A 15873-nucleotide genomic window follows, 5' to 3' on the forward strand; every position below is an offset into this window, starting at 1 on the left:
CTGCAGAGGAGTGTTTTGGCTTAGTTTCCTCTGAAAGGGGTATAATTTGAGCACGCTGCGGGTGCTCCGTGATCCAAACCATGTACCAGGTGAAGATATTGTGGCAATTTTCTTCAAAACAATGCAGCTTCTCCAAACCAAACACTACTGTAGATGTGGCCTGTAAAGCTTCAGGTACAAAGTATGCTTCCTGAAGTGCACTATGCTTATACAGATCTTCAGTGTGGCATAAATGAAAGTGGCAACAGTGAAGGAAACAGATTCCTAAAGTTCGATTTGAATGGAGAACCTATATATGCAGTTCCCTGATTTTGTTTGCATGTTGCTATACTGATGATGTCTTACCACCCTTATCTATAGCCTTACTTTTCCACTGTCTCTAAGGCTGTGTGTGTTGAAATTATGTATTTCTTTGAGAACCTGGAAGCGCTTATATCTTGAGAAGTCGATTCAGCAAACAAATTATTAGTTAATTACAGCTGGAATAATATGCTACTATGTTGGCCACAGGTTTTTCTTCCTGGTAGTTAACTATTAAACAAATTGAGTCACAAATTTCCACAGTCTGCTTTAGTCATAGAGCTAGTTCATGAATTCAGTTCTGACAGCGCTGTGGGGCTGTGGATGCAGGGAACCAACACATTTGTAGTACAAAAGAAGGCTGGGCCAGCTGCGCTCCTCAAACTAGTTTATCAGAAACTGAGCAAACTGAAATAAAAGCTGGAATTTCTCAGTAAGGAATTAATGAGGAATTAGGACAGTCTTACTTTTGTAACTTGTTAAAAATTATTCTTTCTTGGAGGATGTGCTTAGGTAAAATCAAGTATTACACAGAACTGTTCTTTTCTGTGATAAGAAGGCTCTTGTTTCTTCCTTTACTTTCTATCATAGCAAAAGGGCTTTCCTTTCAGATAATATGTGGGCTTTGGGATCACTGCTTCCAAATTACTACTTACAGGGGTGTTTGGTTTTTTTTTTTTTTATCTGTATTTTTGTTGCTTTAAAAAAATCGTGTTACAATCAATACAAGAAGTCATCAGGGTAAACTAGGAAGTCTGATTTCAAGGTGTGAAACAAATCATGCAGGTTACTCTTGTGCACCCTGTATGTACAGAAACATCCAAGGTTACAGGCTGGTTGTCAGGTTGAAGTTAAGAGGTGAACCTCCAGGTTAGGCGCTGTTGTTTGCATAAATGTTTGTGTGAGTGGGGCTGTGTCACGGTACTCTGGCTCAGACAGCGGGAATTTTCCTGTTTTCCAGAAAAATGAGAATTTTTCAGTCAGTAAAGAATTAATTTCAGGTCTCTGATGTTGTTTGTATGCTCTTCTATCTAATGATGAGCTTTCAATGACTCTTTTTATCTCTTTTAAAACAGAATTAGACCACAGCTAGCCAAAGAGAAGATTGAAGGATGCCATATTTGTACGTCTGTTACGCCTGGTGAGCCTCAAGTGTTCTTGGGAAAAGATAAAGCCTTCACTTTTGATTATGTGTTTAACATTGACTCACAGCAAGAAGAAATCTATGTACAGTGTATAGAAAAACTGATTGAAGGTTGCTTCGAAGGCTATAATGCAACTGTCTTTGCTTATGGCCAGGTAAGCTTTACAATTTTACTGTAACTATTTATTTTGAAATAAACACAAACTGTTCCTTGTAATTGATCTTTCTCTTAAGTTTCACAGCACACGAACCTGTTTTTAGTGGCTTGGTTTTAATGTGAACAAGATATTCCTTAGAATACTGTTTAGGAATCTCTGTGCTTAATGCTTTAGGAGACTCTGTCCTTAATGGCAACTGGAATGCAGCAGACATGTATAAGTAGTAGGCTTGAATTAATAGTAGTAGTGAAAATAGTGTGGGTCCAGATAATTCCTGAATTCACCCTTTAATGCAAGAATACAAATGAATGACTTAATCTATTGATTTATAGAAGTAGGCTTTACTGAAATTCTTCCTGAGTGGTTTTCAATCTATCTACGGTTTCAGATGCTTTGGGGAAGGGGATGTTTGGTATCTGTTAATATATCCTGGAGAACTCCAGGCCTCTCTTCCTCTCTTTTTATAGGGATCAGAATCCAAAGTCTTTTCCTAGAGAACAGATACCTCCCCATCAGTAAACTGGGCACAATTTCTTAGCTCAAATGTCATTTCTTAGCTGAAGTGTCCTTGCGCACAGAGAATGCAGTGTTGTCTTCTTAATTGTCTTTAAGGAATTTATTAAATGGAAGTTGATCTTAGCTGAATTTCAGTACTGTTAAATGTCTTATCTCAATTTAGCTAGGTGAAGTCTAGTGCTGGTGAAACAAAAAGCAGTTGGTAGATCCAGCTTAGTAGATTATGTCTGACAACATGATGTTATCTTGTCTTGGACGTGACCTGATAATTAAATAAAAACCCCACGCTATCTTGTTTTCTATAGGACTTTGCTTTTAATTAAGCTATTTTCCTGGTCAGGGTACAACTTGTGTTCTTAGATGCTGTGTCTAGGTTGAGAACAGTGGTAATATTTCTTCTGAGTGATATTCAGACATCATAATTAAGAGAACTGTTTAATTTACTTCAGTAGAGAACTACAGATGCTGATTTTACTATTAAAAAAAAAAAAAAAAGATTTAATTAGCAGTCTCATTTGAAAACATGAACTATTCTTTTGACCTCAAATGATAACTCAAGGCTGATGTAAGCAGCTTAGGAGAAGCTTGTAAGAGAAAGGTTATGAAAGTTTGAAGTGGTTCCCCTCTCTGTTGTATTTGATCCATAGATCAGCTGTTGAATTTGTCCAACATCTACAGTCTGCACATTTTGCAAAGTGACATTTTTGTTGTACTTAGTATTGTAAAAATGACAAAAACTGTCTTTGTAATCTCTATTTAGTACCAATGTTCAGAAATCACGTTTCACTGTGATAATCCATATGCTCTAGTGAGTATTACTTGTGTATTTAGACAGGTGCTGGCAAAACATACACCATGGGCACTGGATTTGATGTCAACATAACAGAAGAGGAACAGGGCATTATATCACGTGCTGTTAAGCATCTTTTTAGATGTATTGAAGAAAAGAAACAAGCTGCTATTAAACAAGGACTTCCACCTCCAGATTTTAAAGTAAACGCACAGTTCCTTGAGGTAAGTGTGATCTGTGCATATGTATGTGTCTGTGTGTAAAACTTCATGTATTTTGCAAAGCAAATGAAATGCTTTTTTTTGGTTACTACTTTGACCCCTCTTTTCTTTTCCCACAAGATGTTCTGAATTAATTTTCAAGATTTCAAAAGGAAATTCTATATAGTTTGTTTGCTTTGTTGTTGTGTTTTGTTTTTCTTTAATTTATGAACAGATCCTTTTTATCTTATTCTAATTATCATAGCAGCTTTCTTTACAGGGCTATTTTGAAGTGTAGAAATAATTATGGTAGCTGTCATTTATCCTGTTCTATACCACACATTTACTCATGGGGGCTACTGCTGTTGCTTGTCTATTATTCTTCATGAAGTTTTCAAAGCAAGAAATCAGTAATGCTTTACATCTTGAACCATGCTTAGCCTGTTTGTGTAACTTTCCCATAGCCTTCTTCAGCCTTCAAAATATGTTCTTGGTCAATTCCTTAATGAAACAAGAAACTTAGCATAAAATACTTTGTGATTCTCAGCAGCTTAGAACTGGGCTTCTGAGTCACTGCTGCTTCTTCCAATAGGCTCAGAGAAATCCCAAGTCAGTGCTGCAGAAAAGCAGTTCCCTTTGTTCTGGTAGACACAGCTACTAATGAGTGGCTGTAACTCATGATCGTACTTTTGCAGCAGCCATTGGTTTAAGTTCAAGGAAAGACTGGATGTTGTGTTGAGGGACACATGGTTTAGTGGGAGCTATTGGTAATAGGTGAACGGTTGGACTTGGATGATCTTTTAGGTCTTTTCCAACCTTGGTGATTCTACAATTCTATGATTCTAAGTCTTACAGCTTTTGTTTTGTGACTTCTTCCAATATATCTATCTTCTCGATTGATTGCTTTGAATATAACATTCATGCTCTCTGCCAACATATAAAATCTGACATTTAAGTGATATTAACAGGGAGAATTGATTTCAGGAAAAGTTTGTTTAAATGTGCAGTATTTACTTCATTATTTCACAACTTTATCAGCTGTTTGGGGGGAGGGGGGGGAAGCACCACCACATAATCTTTTGTATAACCTAAGAGACAAGCTGTAGGTTTTATTATTGCTGAAGTAAACTAGGTCTTCCAGTATTCTGTACCTGTAGGTGTTCTAAAGATTAACAAACTGCACTGATTCGTCTCTGTTAACCTTAAGCAGAGATTTTAGTCCCTCTAGTTACTGTTTGCCTAGAGAGAATTCTGAGCTTGGGAAAGGCAGTGGAAATGCTGTTCTGTTATGTTCTCTCTCAATTTGAACACGAGGAACTGCAATGTTGTTTCTGCTTAGGCAGCTGCAGTAGTAGTAGTGTAAGGGATAGCAACAGTACCATTTAAGTGTTGTTTCTGAATTCTTTCTGGATGTCTGTATTATGTCTTAAAAACAAAACAATGAATCATTGCAAATGTGACTGCAGAAGTCCCCAAATACAGACTGGTAGTTGAATATTACAATGTAAAGGTACAAGTTGCTGCAGTGCTGTAATCCTGATTTGCAACCATGCCAACACTTTTCAGATGAAATGTATGTGCCTGTGCCAGGAACAGTCCTGTTTCTCTTAAATAGAGAGATTCAGTGACACACAGACATGCATACACTGTATGTGAAAGGGACATGGGGTTATTATGGTAAAAGGAATTATTTTCTAACATACTTTTTTTTTTCTTTTGCCTTTTTTTCTCTTCAGCTTTACAATGAAGAAATTCTTGATCTCTTTGATACCACTCGGGATATTGATGCAAAGAATAAAAAATCAAATATTAAAATACATGAAGATTCAGCTGGAGGAATTTATACAGTGGGAGTTACAACCAGGACTGTGAATGGAGAATCAGAGGTGACCACTGAAAATAAAGTTCTCTGTAGCATCCTGAATGTGTTCTAAAAGTGTTACCTGTATGTTTTGCTAAACATCATTATATCTTTCACGTTTCATTCTTTCTTTTGATCCTGATGCAGTAACGGTTGTAACACTGTACAAAACTTAATTCTGAAGAAACCTTCAACAAACAAGAAGGAAGCAAATATAGTTACCATTCTGTTCAGTGAGCAAATAAAATAGGGATTACACTTGCTAACATCAACTTTCTGCCTCTTAGACAATTTGGGTACAAACTGAGTTGAAATTTTCCTTTTGTTCTCTGTAGACTCTAATATAATGTCTAATATCAGTGTTCCCTTAATTCCAGAAACAGACATTTCCCAGTGGAATAACACTGTTTGCAACAAAGTTTTGAGTTATGTAAATCTAATCTCCCAAATCTTATATGTTACTTTTTCCCATGGCAGGAAATCTTTGCATGATGACTGATGTGAGGTAAACTGCCATTCAAAAGTGTCCGTGCATTGCAAATCTGGTATAGTGTCATTGTACTGTATGTTTTTGTACAGAAGTTGTATATTTTTGCCAGAGATTAATGGAAGATTGCCATGTTATTACCAGGAGGCAGTAAAAAGAGGGGTACGAATATTTAAATGGTTTCTTTTAAAACGAAACAACATCAAAAACCCCTTATTTAAAAATCTTACTATTTTTTGCATATGGGAATTGAAATGATAGCAGGGAGAAAAAGCTTACTTGTATTTAAACCAGTGTCATGGGTGTTACAGAAGCATGTTCTGTTTAAATTGCAAGCCATGCAATGTCCTTCTTTGTCTGTTTTCCAGATGATGCAGTGCTTGAAGCTGGGGGCTTTGTCTCGAACCACGGCCAGTACTCAGATGAATGTTCAGAGCTCACGGTCGCATGCTATCTTTACTATACATCTATGTCAAACCAGAGTTTGTCCTGCTTTTAACACTGTATGTGTCTTTGCTGTGATTATATTTTTTGCTGGCTTCACTTTAACTATTTTTCAGAATGTGAATATTCTTTTGGCAGCAATTGACATTTGAATTGCACTGACTAAAGACGCTACAGTCATCATCGTGCTCAATGAATTTGCTAAGCATTATAATAATTTGATTTAATCTGTGCATATGTAGCCATCTTCTAGCCAGAGGCAACAATAAATTGCAGCCTCTTACATGAACCTGCCCATTCTCCTCTAGCATTTTCTTCACTATTTTGTTGCAACATACCCCAGACACCAAGTTAAAATATAATTTGTTTTTAATTGGAAAAGCGTTTTCAAGTATCTGAGCAGTTAGTGGGTTCAAGGTTGTAGTTAGCTAACAGAAAGTGCTGGGAATTCCAGGTGAAGTGCTGATTTCCAGCAAGGAGCAAGAAAAAAAAGCATAGGATTCTGATTATTAGTGTTTTTATTTTAGATATATCTGTTCATTGTTTAGATGCATTGTAACGTTATGCAGTTATTCCTGTAAATAATTGTTGGTTGAACTTTGTGGTAGACTAATGTAAAGAATCTTACCAAGCTTTGTGGATTCTCCTTCATTTCAGGACAACACCACTGATAACAGGATATTGTCTGAATCTTCTGAGATGAACGAGTTTGAGACTCTTACTGCTAAGTTCCATTTTGTTGACCTAGCAGGATCTGAAAGGTTAAAGCGAACAGGAGCTACGGGAGAAAGGGCAAAAGAAGGCATTTCCATCAACTGTGGACTAGTAAGCATTTGCAGTTTGTTTCCATGGGTTGTTGCTACAGTCTCTATTTCTCAAATGCTTGTGATAATACCTTAAGTTAGAAATGCTCCAAGTGCAGAATGAGGCCTGTAGCATAAGGTGTAACAGTACATATTGATTCTTACCAAGTTCCAGCTTGCTCACTTTTCTGGGTTGCACTAGACTCTAAATAGTGTCTTATAGTGCTTACTGTTGTTGTGTAATATATATAGTTACTCCAACTTTTAAAATACTTTGTGGAGTTCCTTCCACTTTTTAATTCTTTAAAGTCCATTAAGACTCAAACAATTGAAGAAAATTGCAAGTTGTTTGCAAGCAGCACAGACATGGAAAGCATGGACGATGGACAAGTGTAACTGATGACTAAATGCAGTTTCTATGTTACTGTTATGGAATGTAGTTTAAAACAACCCTAGGCAAAACATTTCCAAGTGGAAATAAAATGTTTCAATTGATAGCATCACTTCATATTTATTTATTTATTTTTATCTGCATGCTGGCTCTTTATGCCTTTTTTTTTTTAATTACCTATTAAATGTTGTACTTAATTATGAGTACATTAGAAAAGTAGAACTTGTGATTATCAGTAAAGATTGTGGTGTTGCACCTTTGTTTTTAGCTACGTGGCTTTGTGTAGGCTCTGTGCAGTTCCTCTTTGAAGACTCAGTAACACAATTGAGTGTGTTCAATTGTTTGTTTCATGTTTGGAAACATATTTAAATTTATTTCTTTTTTTCCTGGTCTAGTGGAAACTTTCAGGGATGCAACAGGAACTTCATTGGTGATTCTCTTACTATGGGGATAGTGGTTATATTTTGTAACCAGTGGAAGAGAATTCCCTTCAGTTTCATCCTTGGCATAAGCACGGAGTCGATAGAAATTTAGGGTCTTATTGAAATAAACGTATCCTCAAGAAACTGAGATACAGAATGTCCAAGGGTGAAAATGGAAGTGGCTGAAGTAGTGTTTTACATAGGCACAAAACCTTCATTTTCCCTGAATTCCACCCCTCAGATTTGGGAAATACAGGAAAAAGTGGTTTAAACAGTTCTGAACATTTATAGAAAGTGGAGTATATGCGCTTCTGTCATCATTGGATGCAGTAAAACCATTTTCAAGACTGTATTTAGAATCGATTGTGCAGGTTGCCATCTAGAGGAGTGTGTTTTAATTTGCATTGTGAATAATCCTGTTAAAATATGTGGAGCTGAGCGTTAAAAATAACTTTACAGGCAGATGTTTGACTGTTTGTAAACATGAAGTAACCCATTTTTAGTAGTGTGACTGCCATTGACTACATAATTTAAAGCCTTAAATACTTGAACTAATTTGCATTTGAAGATTTATATCCATAGAGCAGTAAATTCTGTCTATCATAGTAATGCTCTGTATATTATTCTAAACTATCATAGAGCAGCTTGGTAAAAATCATTTTTGAAAAAAATATGGCTACTGTTAGAGGCATAGATGAGCTTTAATAGTCACTGAAACAAAATGTTTGTTACGTGGAATCCTAGGATCCTTAGAGTTGTACAGAACCTTTAAAAGTCATCTAGTCCCACTCCCTTGCAATGCACAGGGACAGCTACAGCTCAGTCAGTTCTCAGAGCCCCATCCAGCCTGACCTTGAAAGTCTCCAGGGATGGGCTTCCACCACATCTGTGGGCAACCTGTGCCAGTGCTTCACTGCTCTCACTATAAAAGACTTTTCCCTTATATCTAACCTAAATCTACCCTCTTTCATCAAGTAGTTCTAACTTTAGTTTGTGACTGATGTGAGATATCCACAGACAATGCACGCTATTGTGCTAAGCTCTTTTCTCCTGAGGATACAAGACTGCGAGTCATTTGATTCACTGTTAGCATGGAATTTGTAAAGTGTACAACATAAAAAGCATTCAGAAATATTTGTTTAGTATGTTAACTTTCATGGGTGTCCTTTTTCTTTCAGTTTATGATCTCAGCTTTTAACTTATTTTAAAACAAATCTACTCAGGAATTGGGTCTGACTTCTGTGTTATGTGATTTGGTGTTTTATAGCTGGCACTTGGCAATGTGATAAGTGCGCTGGGAGATAAAAGTAAGAAGGCAACTCATGTACCATACAGAGATTCAAAGCTTACAAGACTACTTCAAGATTCTCTTGGGGGAAACAGGTATGAAAATGATTCGTGGTGTAGGGAACCTGCTTTGGCAGGGGGGTTGGACAAGGCAGCTCAGCACATGTGCTGCCATCTCTTACCATGGCCGCCTATCTCAGGATATTATGTACATGTCCAATTGTCTGATGGTGAATTAGCACCTTATAATAATATAATAATAATCGCTAGAACTGTTCTTGTGAAGCTGCTCCATGTGTGTGCTCTACAGAGATGAGGAAGAGAGGCTTTGCTCTGGAAAGTTTGAGCAAACGTGCAGAATGAGCACGTAGAAATACAAAATCTAGCGTGGCTGAATACGTTTTAATAAGATAGTATGCTTATTCATCTATTTAGTGTGATAAGGCTGATTGCTGTCTTTAAGAGGGTGAAAGTGTTCTGTTACACAGAAGAACAGGGAGAAAAAGAATAGAGGAGTGATTTAACTTCAGTTAACTTCAACAGCCTGCAGCATTGCAGTGTGAGAATAGCAGAGAGACAGCCAAAGTGAGTAAAATAAGGGCTGTGATGTTCATTAGTGTTTAAGGGAGGACAAAACCCAGTAGTATGGGGGAAGAAATAATCAGGAAAGATTAAGTACGTATCTCTAAGCCATTTCTGGAAATAACTATTTATAAAAAAATTTCTTGAGTAATTATATATCAAATGCAGTAGTTAATGGTCATTTTTGTAACACACTTTTACTGAAACACTACTTTGACTCAAACCATTTTCCTGTTTTCTAGCTCAATTGCTCCCTCTCCTGTGTTTCAGGAGAAATCACAGTTTACTGTAAAAGCTCAGTTAGCAAATGCTGTCCCAGAGCATTTACGAGAATATTAAGAAATATTCTTTCTGTCTGTTCCTGACTGATGTTAAATTTTTTCTCTACTCCCACTCTTCCAACCTCATTTTTATTATTTAGCTATTATAAATAAGGTTGAATTAGCAGTTTGCTCTTAAGAAGATGTTATATAGCACAATTTAAATAATTTCATATCTACGCTTTAGCAAACAAAAACTGTGGGAGAGCTCAATTTTAATAAATATGCAATTTTTCCTCTGGGAAATCAAGTTAGATTAATAGAAATGTGTTCCTTTGCTTTCCAAATCCCACTGTAGATATTATAGTGAACATTATTCTTTCTCTTTTGCAATCATTTATTGGTTATGATTCAAGTTACCTTGCAGTCAAATCCTGAGCGAATGATGGTGAAAGGATTGTATCAGTCTACTATTCTCACTGTAATCCTGATTTAATTACAATTCTGTAGGAATTGTGAAGGTGCATTTAAACAATGATTATAAGTTACTTTAGTGACCTAATTCCCTTAGGTTGAGAGGAGGCATTCTAAGGAAATGTTAAAATTAGAAGTGTAGAAGTGTTTAAAAATCAGTCTCCTATAAAATACAGTTAGGGAAGTAGAGTTCAGGTTAATCAGTTTTCAAGGTATATAGCAGAACCAGTTGTCTGAGGTCTGGAAAAGTAATCACATTCTAAACTGATGGCACAATAGTATTAGTCCTGTACATTCTTATCTTTAGAACTAAACCTCAGCAGTCTGTGGAGCTGACACAATGATGTACAGGAGGTCTGAGGAAGACTTGCTGAAATTCATTCTTCTGCACTGAGTCTTTCCCATATCCGCAGGCTAGTTGCTCTTTCCAGTTTAGGTTCCAGTGGTGAATATAATCACCTGGCTTGGAAGGATTGCAAGGAGTAATTTGTTTGTCTCGGCTGAAATTACAGGAGATGAAGATCAGAACCCAGTTTGTCTAATGCAGTCTTGTGTACTCCTACCACAACACCTAAGCTTTCATATACAACAAAGGAAAGCGTGTTCCTCTAGAGCCTGATGGGGACAATTCAGTCTACCCAAATATAGGTGTTTCCCCGTCTGCAGAGAATTTAGGGCGTATTGGCACCCTTGGGTTGTGATCTACAGGTGGAATGCTGTTTTTGACCCCTCTGAATTGTTCTCTCTTGATGTGAAATGAGCGCGAGCTCCAGGGATTAAGGGTAGGGTGGGTCCTTGTTCCTCCTCCTCACAGCTGATTAACTAAAACATTAAGTTGGTAAGAAGGTTTTTGTTTGTTTTCTATTGTTGTTGCCCTGGTTCTTGCTGCTCTGTCTGCTCCATCTCTTACTTGGAGTATGCCGCGTGTACTCCCCCTGTCCTGATGACTGTATGATCCAAATCACTATTTGAGGCTTCAGCTTGGCTTTAAGAATTTAAATCTCAGATCATATTAAATTACAAATTATTTAACTACTAGGAAAACATTTCTAGGAACATCCATTAATTGCTTTTGTAGCTTTACACGTAGAACAATTAATGATCTAACAACTCCTATGCTATACTAGAGTGATTTAACAGTTCTGGAACTTTGTGGTTGACAGTCTTCTACAGTACTTTGTGTAAAGATTCTAGACATAACACAAATGTTATAAAGTCAAAAGCTCTTGTTTCACCTTCTACTTGAAGACCTGTTAGCCTGTCTGTTCTCGTTTGGTTCTTGATTTGTAAAGCTAACCTGAGTTTGTAACTTGCAGTCAAACACTCATGATAGCGTGTGTGAGCCCTTCAGATCGAGACTTCATGGAAACCTTGAACACATTGAAGTATGCAAATCGAGCACGCAACATCAAGAACAAGGTGATGGTTAATCAGGATAGGGCTAGTCAGCAAATAAATGCTTTGCGCAATGAGATTACGCGGCTACAGATGGAACTTATGGAATACAAAACAGTAAGTGTATTCTTTTAGGATTTCTTCTGCTTTTAAATGATTATAGTTCTACAGCTGGTTTTCTTTCAGCTAGCTCTGCTTTACAAGCACTTAAATATATATATATATATATATATATATATATATAATGCTAATCTGTAAAACACTTCCAGTTATTTCCAGATATTCTCATGGTCAGCTATGAGAAATAGTTACTTCCAAAGTGAAAAATGATTGCAATTTAGATTGTTCACGTGTTCATTCATGTACCAGTTAATGTATGGTGCTCTTAAATACTGACTGAGAGCTAAAACCATTGTGCTTTAAAAATGGTTTTTCAATTATACAGGCCAGATACTTGTACTACACAATGCCTATTTCTTACTGAAATTTTAATCAAGGGATACTGTTCTTAGCAATAAATGTGCCTACCATTGTTATCTCTCTTTGTTATTTTTGAGGCAGTATCCTGATCTAATAAAGAAACGCCTTCTCGTTTCTAAATCTCTCCAAGAACTTGTATTTCAGGCTAATGTGGAACTGTGCAGGGTGGACTGAAATGCTAGGATCAGTTCTTGCAGACATCAGTGCTTTGACAACTTTCTGTACTGCTTTGAGATCTCTGAAAGAATGAAGTCTTTGAAAGAATAATCTTTTGCAATGAGCATCTATGTGGAATTATAAACAATTTGTGCATCATCTTTGCTAGATTTGAAAAATAATACTGAAAATGCTTTTCTACACATTTTATTTTTTTATTACTAGTAATAATTTATGTATTTACTTAAGGGTAAAAGGATTATAGATGAAGAAGGTGTTGAAAGCATCAATGACATGTTTCATGAAAATGCTATGCTGCAAACAGAAAACAATAATCTGCGTGTTAGAATTAAAGCCATGCAAGAGACTATTGATGCACTGAGAGCCAGAGTAACGCAACTTGTGAGTGATCAGGCCAACCAAGTTCTAGCCAGAGCAGGTATGCTGTGGGTGCATTGCCCTTGCTGTGGGTGCATTGCCCTTACTTAGGAATTACTTGTGTACTTAGCTATACATGTACTTATATATTTAGCATTGGGTGAGGTCCCAGAGATGGGCGACTGTTTGCTTTTCTCTTCATAAAATAATCAACTGATAGAAATACCATACGTATGCTGTTCTTCTAGTCCATTTTGTTAGCATCTTTTTTGATTTATGATGTGTCTGTTATTAAAAGTTATTTATGTTGGGGGTGGAGGGGGGAATAGAATAGAAGACATTACTTATAATAGTCCTGATCACAGAACACAACGAGGAAGCAAGCTCATAATTCAGGTTAAAGAAAAACACATTTCATGAATCAGATAAGATCTAAATGAGTAGCCCATCTGTTTATTTCTCTTTGCTGGTACGTTGTGCCAAGTATCTGTATGGAAATATTAAATGTTATGATTCCCCTCTCTCCCCAGGAGAAGGAAATGAAGAAATTAGCAACATGATTCATAATTATATCAAGGAAATTGAAGATCTCAGGTATTTATGTAAAATGTCTTTGAATCATTTTCATTTAAAACAAATACTGGTAATGTTAGCGGCTGAATACTTTGCTTGACTGATCATTGTGCAAAACTTGACGCTGTTGTTTTGTGATAATATCAACCTCGTATAAATTATAGTACTGAGAAATTACTCTTATAAAAGTTAAAGATATTTAATACTGTAGACACTTGTCTGTCTTTTATGGAGCTACAGTGTTGCAAAAAAAAAAAAAAAAGAATATATATATATATATAGCTTCCCCACTTAGTATTAATGCTATGCTATACATTAGCTCTTGTGTTATGAACATACATATGTACATGCATTGTATATATCTGTTAATATAGTGTGTCTCTGTATATTTGTAGTTGTTCAATAATTGTTCATTTAGAATTTATGTTGATGAAATGTGTACAGCTTCATAGCCATTGTGTAAAGTCATATGACCAGGAAATTGACCATACTTGCATTTCATATGATTTCACCTTGTATTGTATTTTCTTCTTAAACTGAAGATAACGCATTACAATTGCAGATACTAAAGAGGTGTATTTGCTTTTTTTTAAGGGCAAAACTATTAGAAAGTGAAGCAGTTAATGAAAACCTTCGGCGTAACTTGTCAAGAGCTTCAACAAGATCCACGTACTTTGGTGGACCATCAGCATTTTCTATGCTTTCTTCAGAAAAAGAGACACTGGAAATTCTAGATATAGCCAAGAAAGATCTAGAAAAGCTGAAAAAAAAAGAGAGAAAAAAGAAAAAAAGGTGGTGTATGAATAATAGTTTTATTTTTTTTGTATTAGTAAGGAAGTGCATGTTTTATTTTTAGTTGTTAAATTTTGATAATTCAGAACACATCTTTGCTGTTTGTGTTTGGTTCCTAAACTAGTGTTTCCACAAACCTTTTTCACATCAAAGGATTAGCTGTTTTTCTTTTCTTCCAAAGGGATATATGTTATTTGTAGAATGAATGTTCCTTATTTAAGAGTTCTTTTTCTTATGTCATAGTTATGCACAACTGTAAAAGCACAGGTAAAAAAAAAAAAAAAAAAGCCCTAAATTTTAAGCATCTGAAATTCAAAAAGAGTTTTCAAGAACAAAAATTAGGTTTTTTTCCTTCTGTGTGTCAAAAAAAGATATTCTGAATAGCTGGGAATTCTTTGGTAGTTCCTGGAATGGCTTCTTTTGCTTTCTCTACCTTCTGCTTTTATGAATGTTTTTGATTTGAGATTTCCTACTTTTTTTGCAACATCACGCTTAGCCATTTTTTGTTGTCCAATTTCTCATCTACTAAAATGCTCATATACATTGATATAAATGCCTGTTCAGAGAGCAGCTAGTACAGCAGGAATCTGTGCACTCCAAGACTTTGATTCTATTACAGATCTTCTTCCTTCCAATTCTCTGTGCTTCTGATCTATTATCTACAAATTAACAGTAAATTTAACAAACCTAAAATGTGGTAGAACTATAAACTATCTTTGTGTTGGTGAGATCTGCAGCTTGGAATCTTATCCATAAATCCATACATTATACACGTCTGATACTTGTGGAAAAGACCCCTTTTAATGATAATCAAATTCTTTGTTGCATCTCATTTTATCAGGACGCTCTTCCATGGGTATTTAAGTTGATTTTGTGTGTTACATTTATAGGAGTTTGAAGAGAGGGTGGAAGTATTAAATGCAAGCAGCAGAATCTTCTGGCCTCACTTCGGACAAACACTTCAATATGTTCTTAACATATTGAAGAAAATGATCTGCTTTTGTATGATTTTAAAATTAAGCATGCATTAAATACATGCTTAGAGCCCCAGTTGTTTAGTTGGTGTCTGAGTATTTGGTGATTGTTGACAGGGTTGTGACCAGAAAACTGATTACTAAAAGTTACTACACATATTGAGTAATAGATGTTGCTGTAGTAGATGTTTACTTCTAAAAGAAACACCCAAACCAAAAAAAGGGCACCAAAGGAAGTTACCCATAAGAAAAACAAAACAAAACCATTTAGAAGTTTTTTTACAGCAGTAAATAAAAGAGGTAGGTGTTAATTTTGGTCTTTTTCTGGAAGATGTGTCTATGAGCAGTGATGCTTACACCAAGATGATAATCTTGTCAGTGGGATAGCCTAGTGGTCTGACCCAAGGGCGACTAGTTGCAATAAACTTTGCATTGTAGAATTGGAGAAACAAAAGAGAATTTAAGTTCAAAGAGCCCTTTTGAAAGCACAGCCTACATTTCAAAATGGGTCTTATGATCCCATTGTATAGTGTCTTTTTCCATTTTATAATCTAAAATACTGGTAAGGATTGGCCCATCTGCAGGCTGCTAAATGGTTCTATATTTCTGAGTTGCATGTATCAGTGAAGTAATTCCATAAATGCTAAGAATTAGAATTTGAGAGACTGCACATTTGCAGATTATATTTCATCAGTTAGATAGAAGCAAAATCTGTTTTTGGGATACATCATTGTCAGTTTTTATTCTGTGAAAATTTCAGGTGTTGGAAATAAATATACTGATGTATTGCAAAGGGACCATTTACTCTGTAGTTTGGCAGGGATTCTTTGCTCTACTTCTGTTTCCTACAGGTATTTACCTGCTTTACTGTACTACTCCTTTATAGGGTTGATATTATCTTAAAGTTGTCTAACTTGTGTTTTCTTGTGAAAACAGGATTGGCAAAACTAGTTAGTAGCTCTGCTCCTACTACCTTTCTTGAACTGCTCATTTCCTGTGTAAGGAT

At 35.9% G+C, this 15873-nt stretch overlaps 1 protein-coding gene across 11 annotated transcripts in view; it reads left to right on the plus strand.

Annotated features, from left to right (window-relative positions):
- Window positions 1-15873, plus strand: part of KIF21A (kinesin family member 21A) — a 73723-nt gene that overhangs the window by 24339 nt on the left and 33511 nt on the right. For all 11 annotated transcript variants that reach the window (XM_015851680.2, XM_015851626.2, XM_015851666.2 and 8 more), the window contains exons 2-11: window positions 1377-1599; window positions 2950-3132; window positions 4845-4994; window positions 5825-5959; window positions 6558-6725; window positions 8784-8899; window positions 11436-11631; window positions 12400-12589; window positions 13059-13122; window positions 13696-13893. In XM_015851680.2, the coding sequence (XP_015707166.1) occupies window positions 1377-1599; window positions 2950-3132; window positions 4845-4994; window positions 5825-5959; window positions 6558-6725; window positions 8784-8899; window positions 11436-11631; window positions 12400-12589; window positions 13059-13122; window positions 13696-13893 (1623 nt within the window). The remainder of the gene's footprint in view (window positions 1-1376; window positions 1600-2949; window positions 3133-4844; window positions 4995-5824; window positions 5960-6557; window positions 6726-8783; window positions 8900-11435; window positions 11632-12399; window positions 12590-13058; window positions 13123-13695; window positions 13894-15873) is intronic.

The sequence above is a fragment of the Coturnix japonica genome, chromosome 1, assembly GCF_001577835.2.
Source record: "Coturnix japonica isolate 7356 chromosome 1, Coturnix japonica 2.1, whole genome shotgun sequence".
Classification (NCBI taxonomy): domain Eukaryota; kingdom Metazoa; phylum Chordata; class Aves; order Galliformes; family Phasianidae; genus Coturnix; species Coturnix japonica.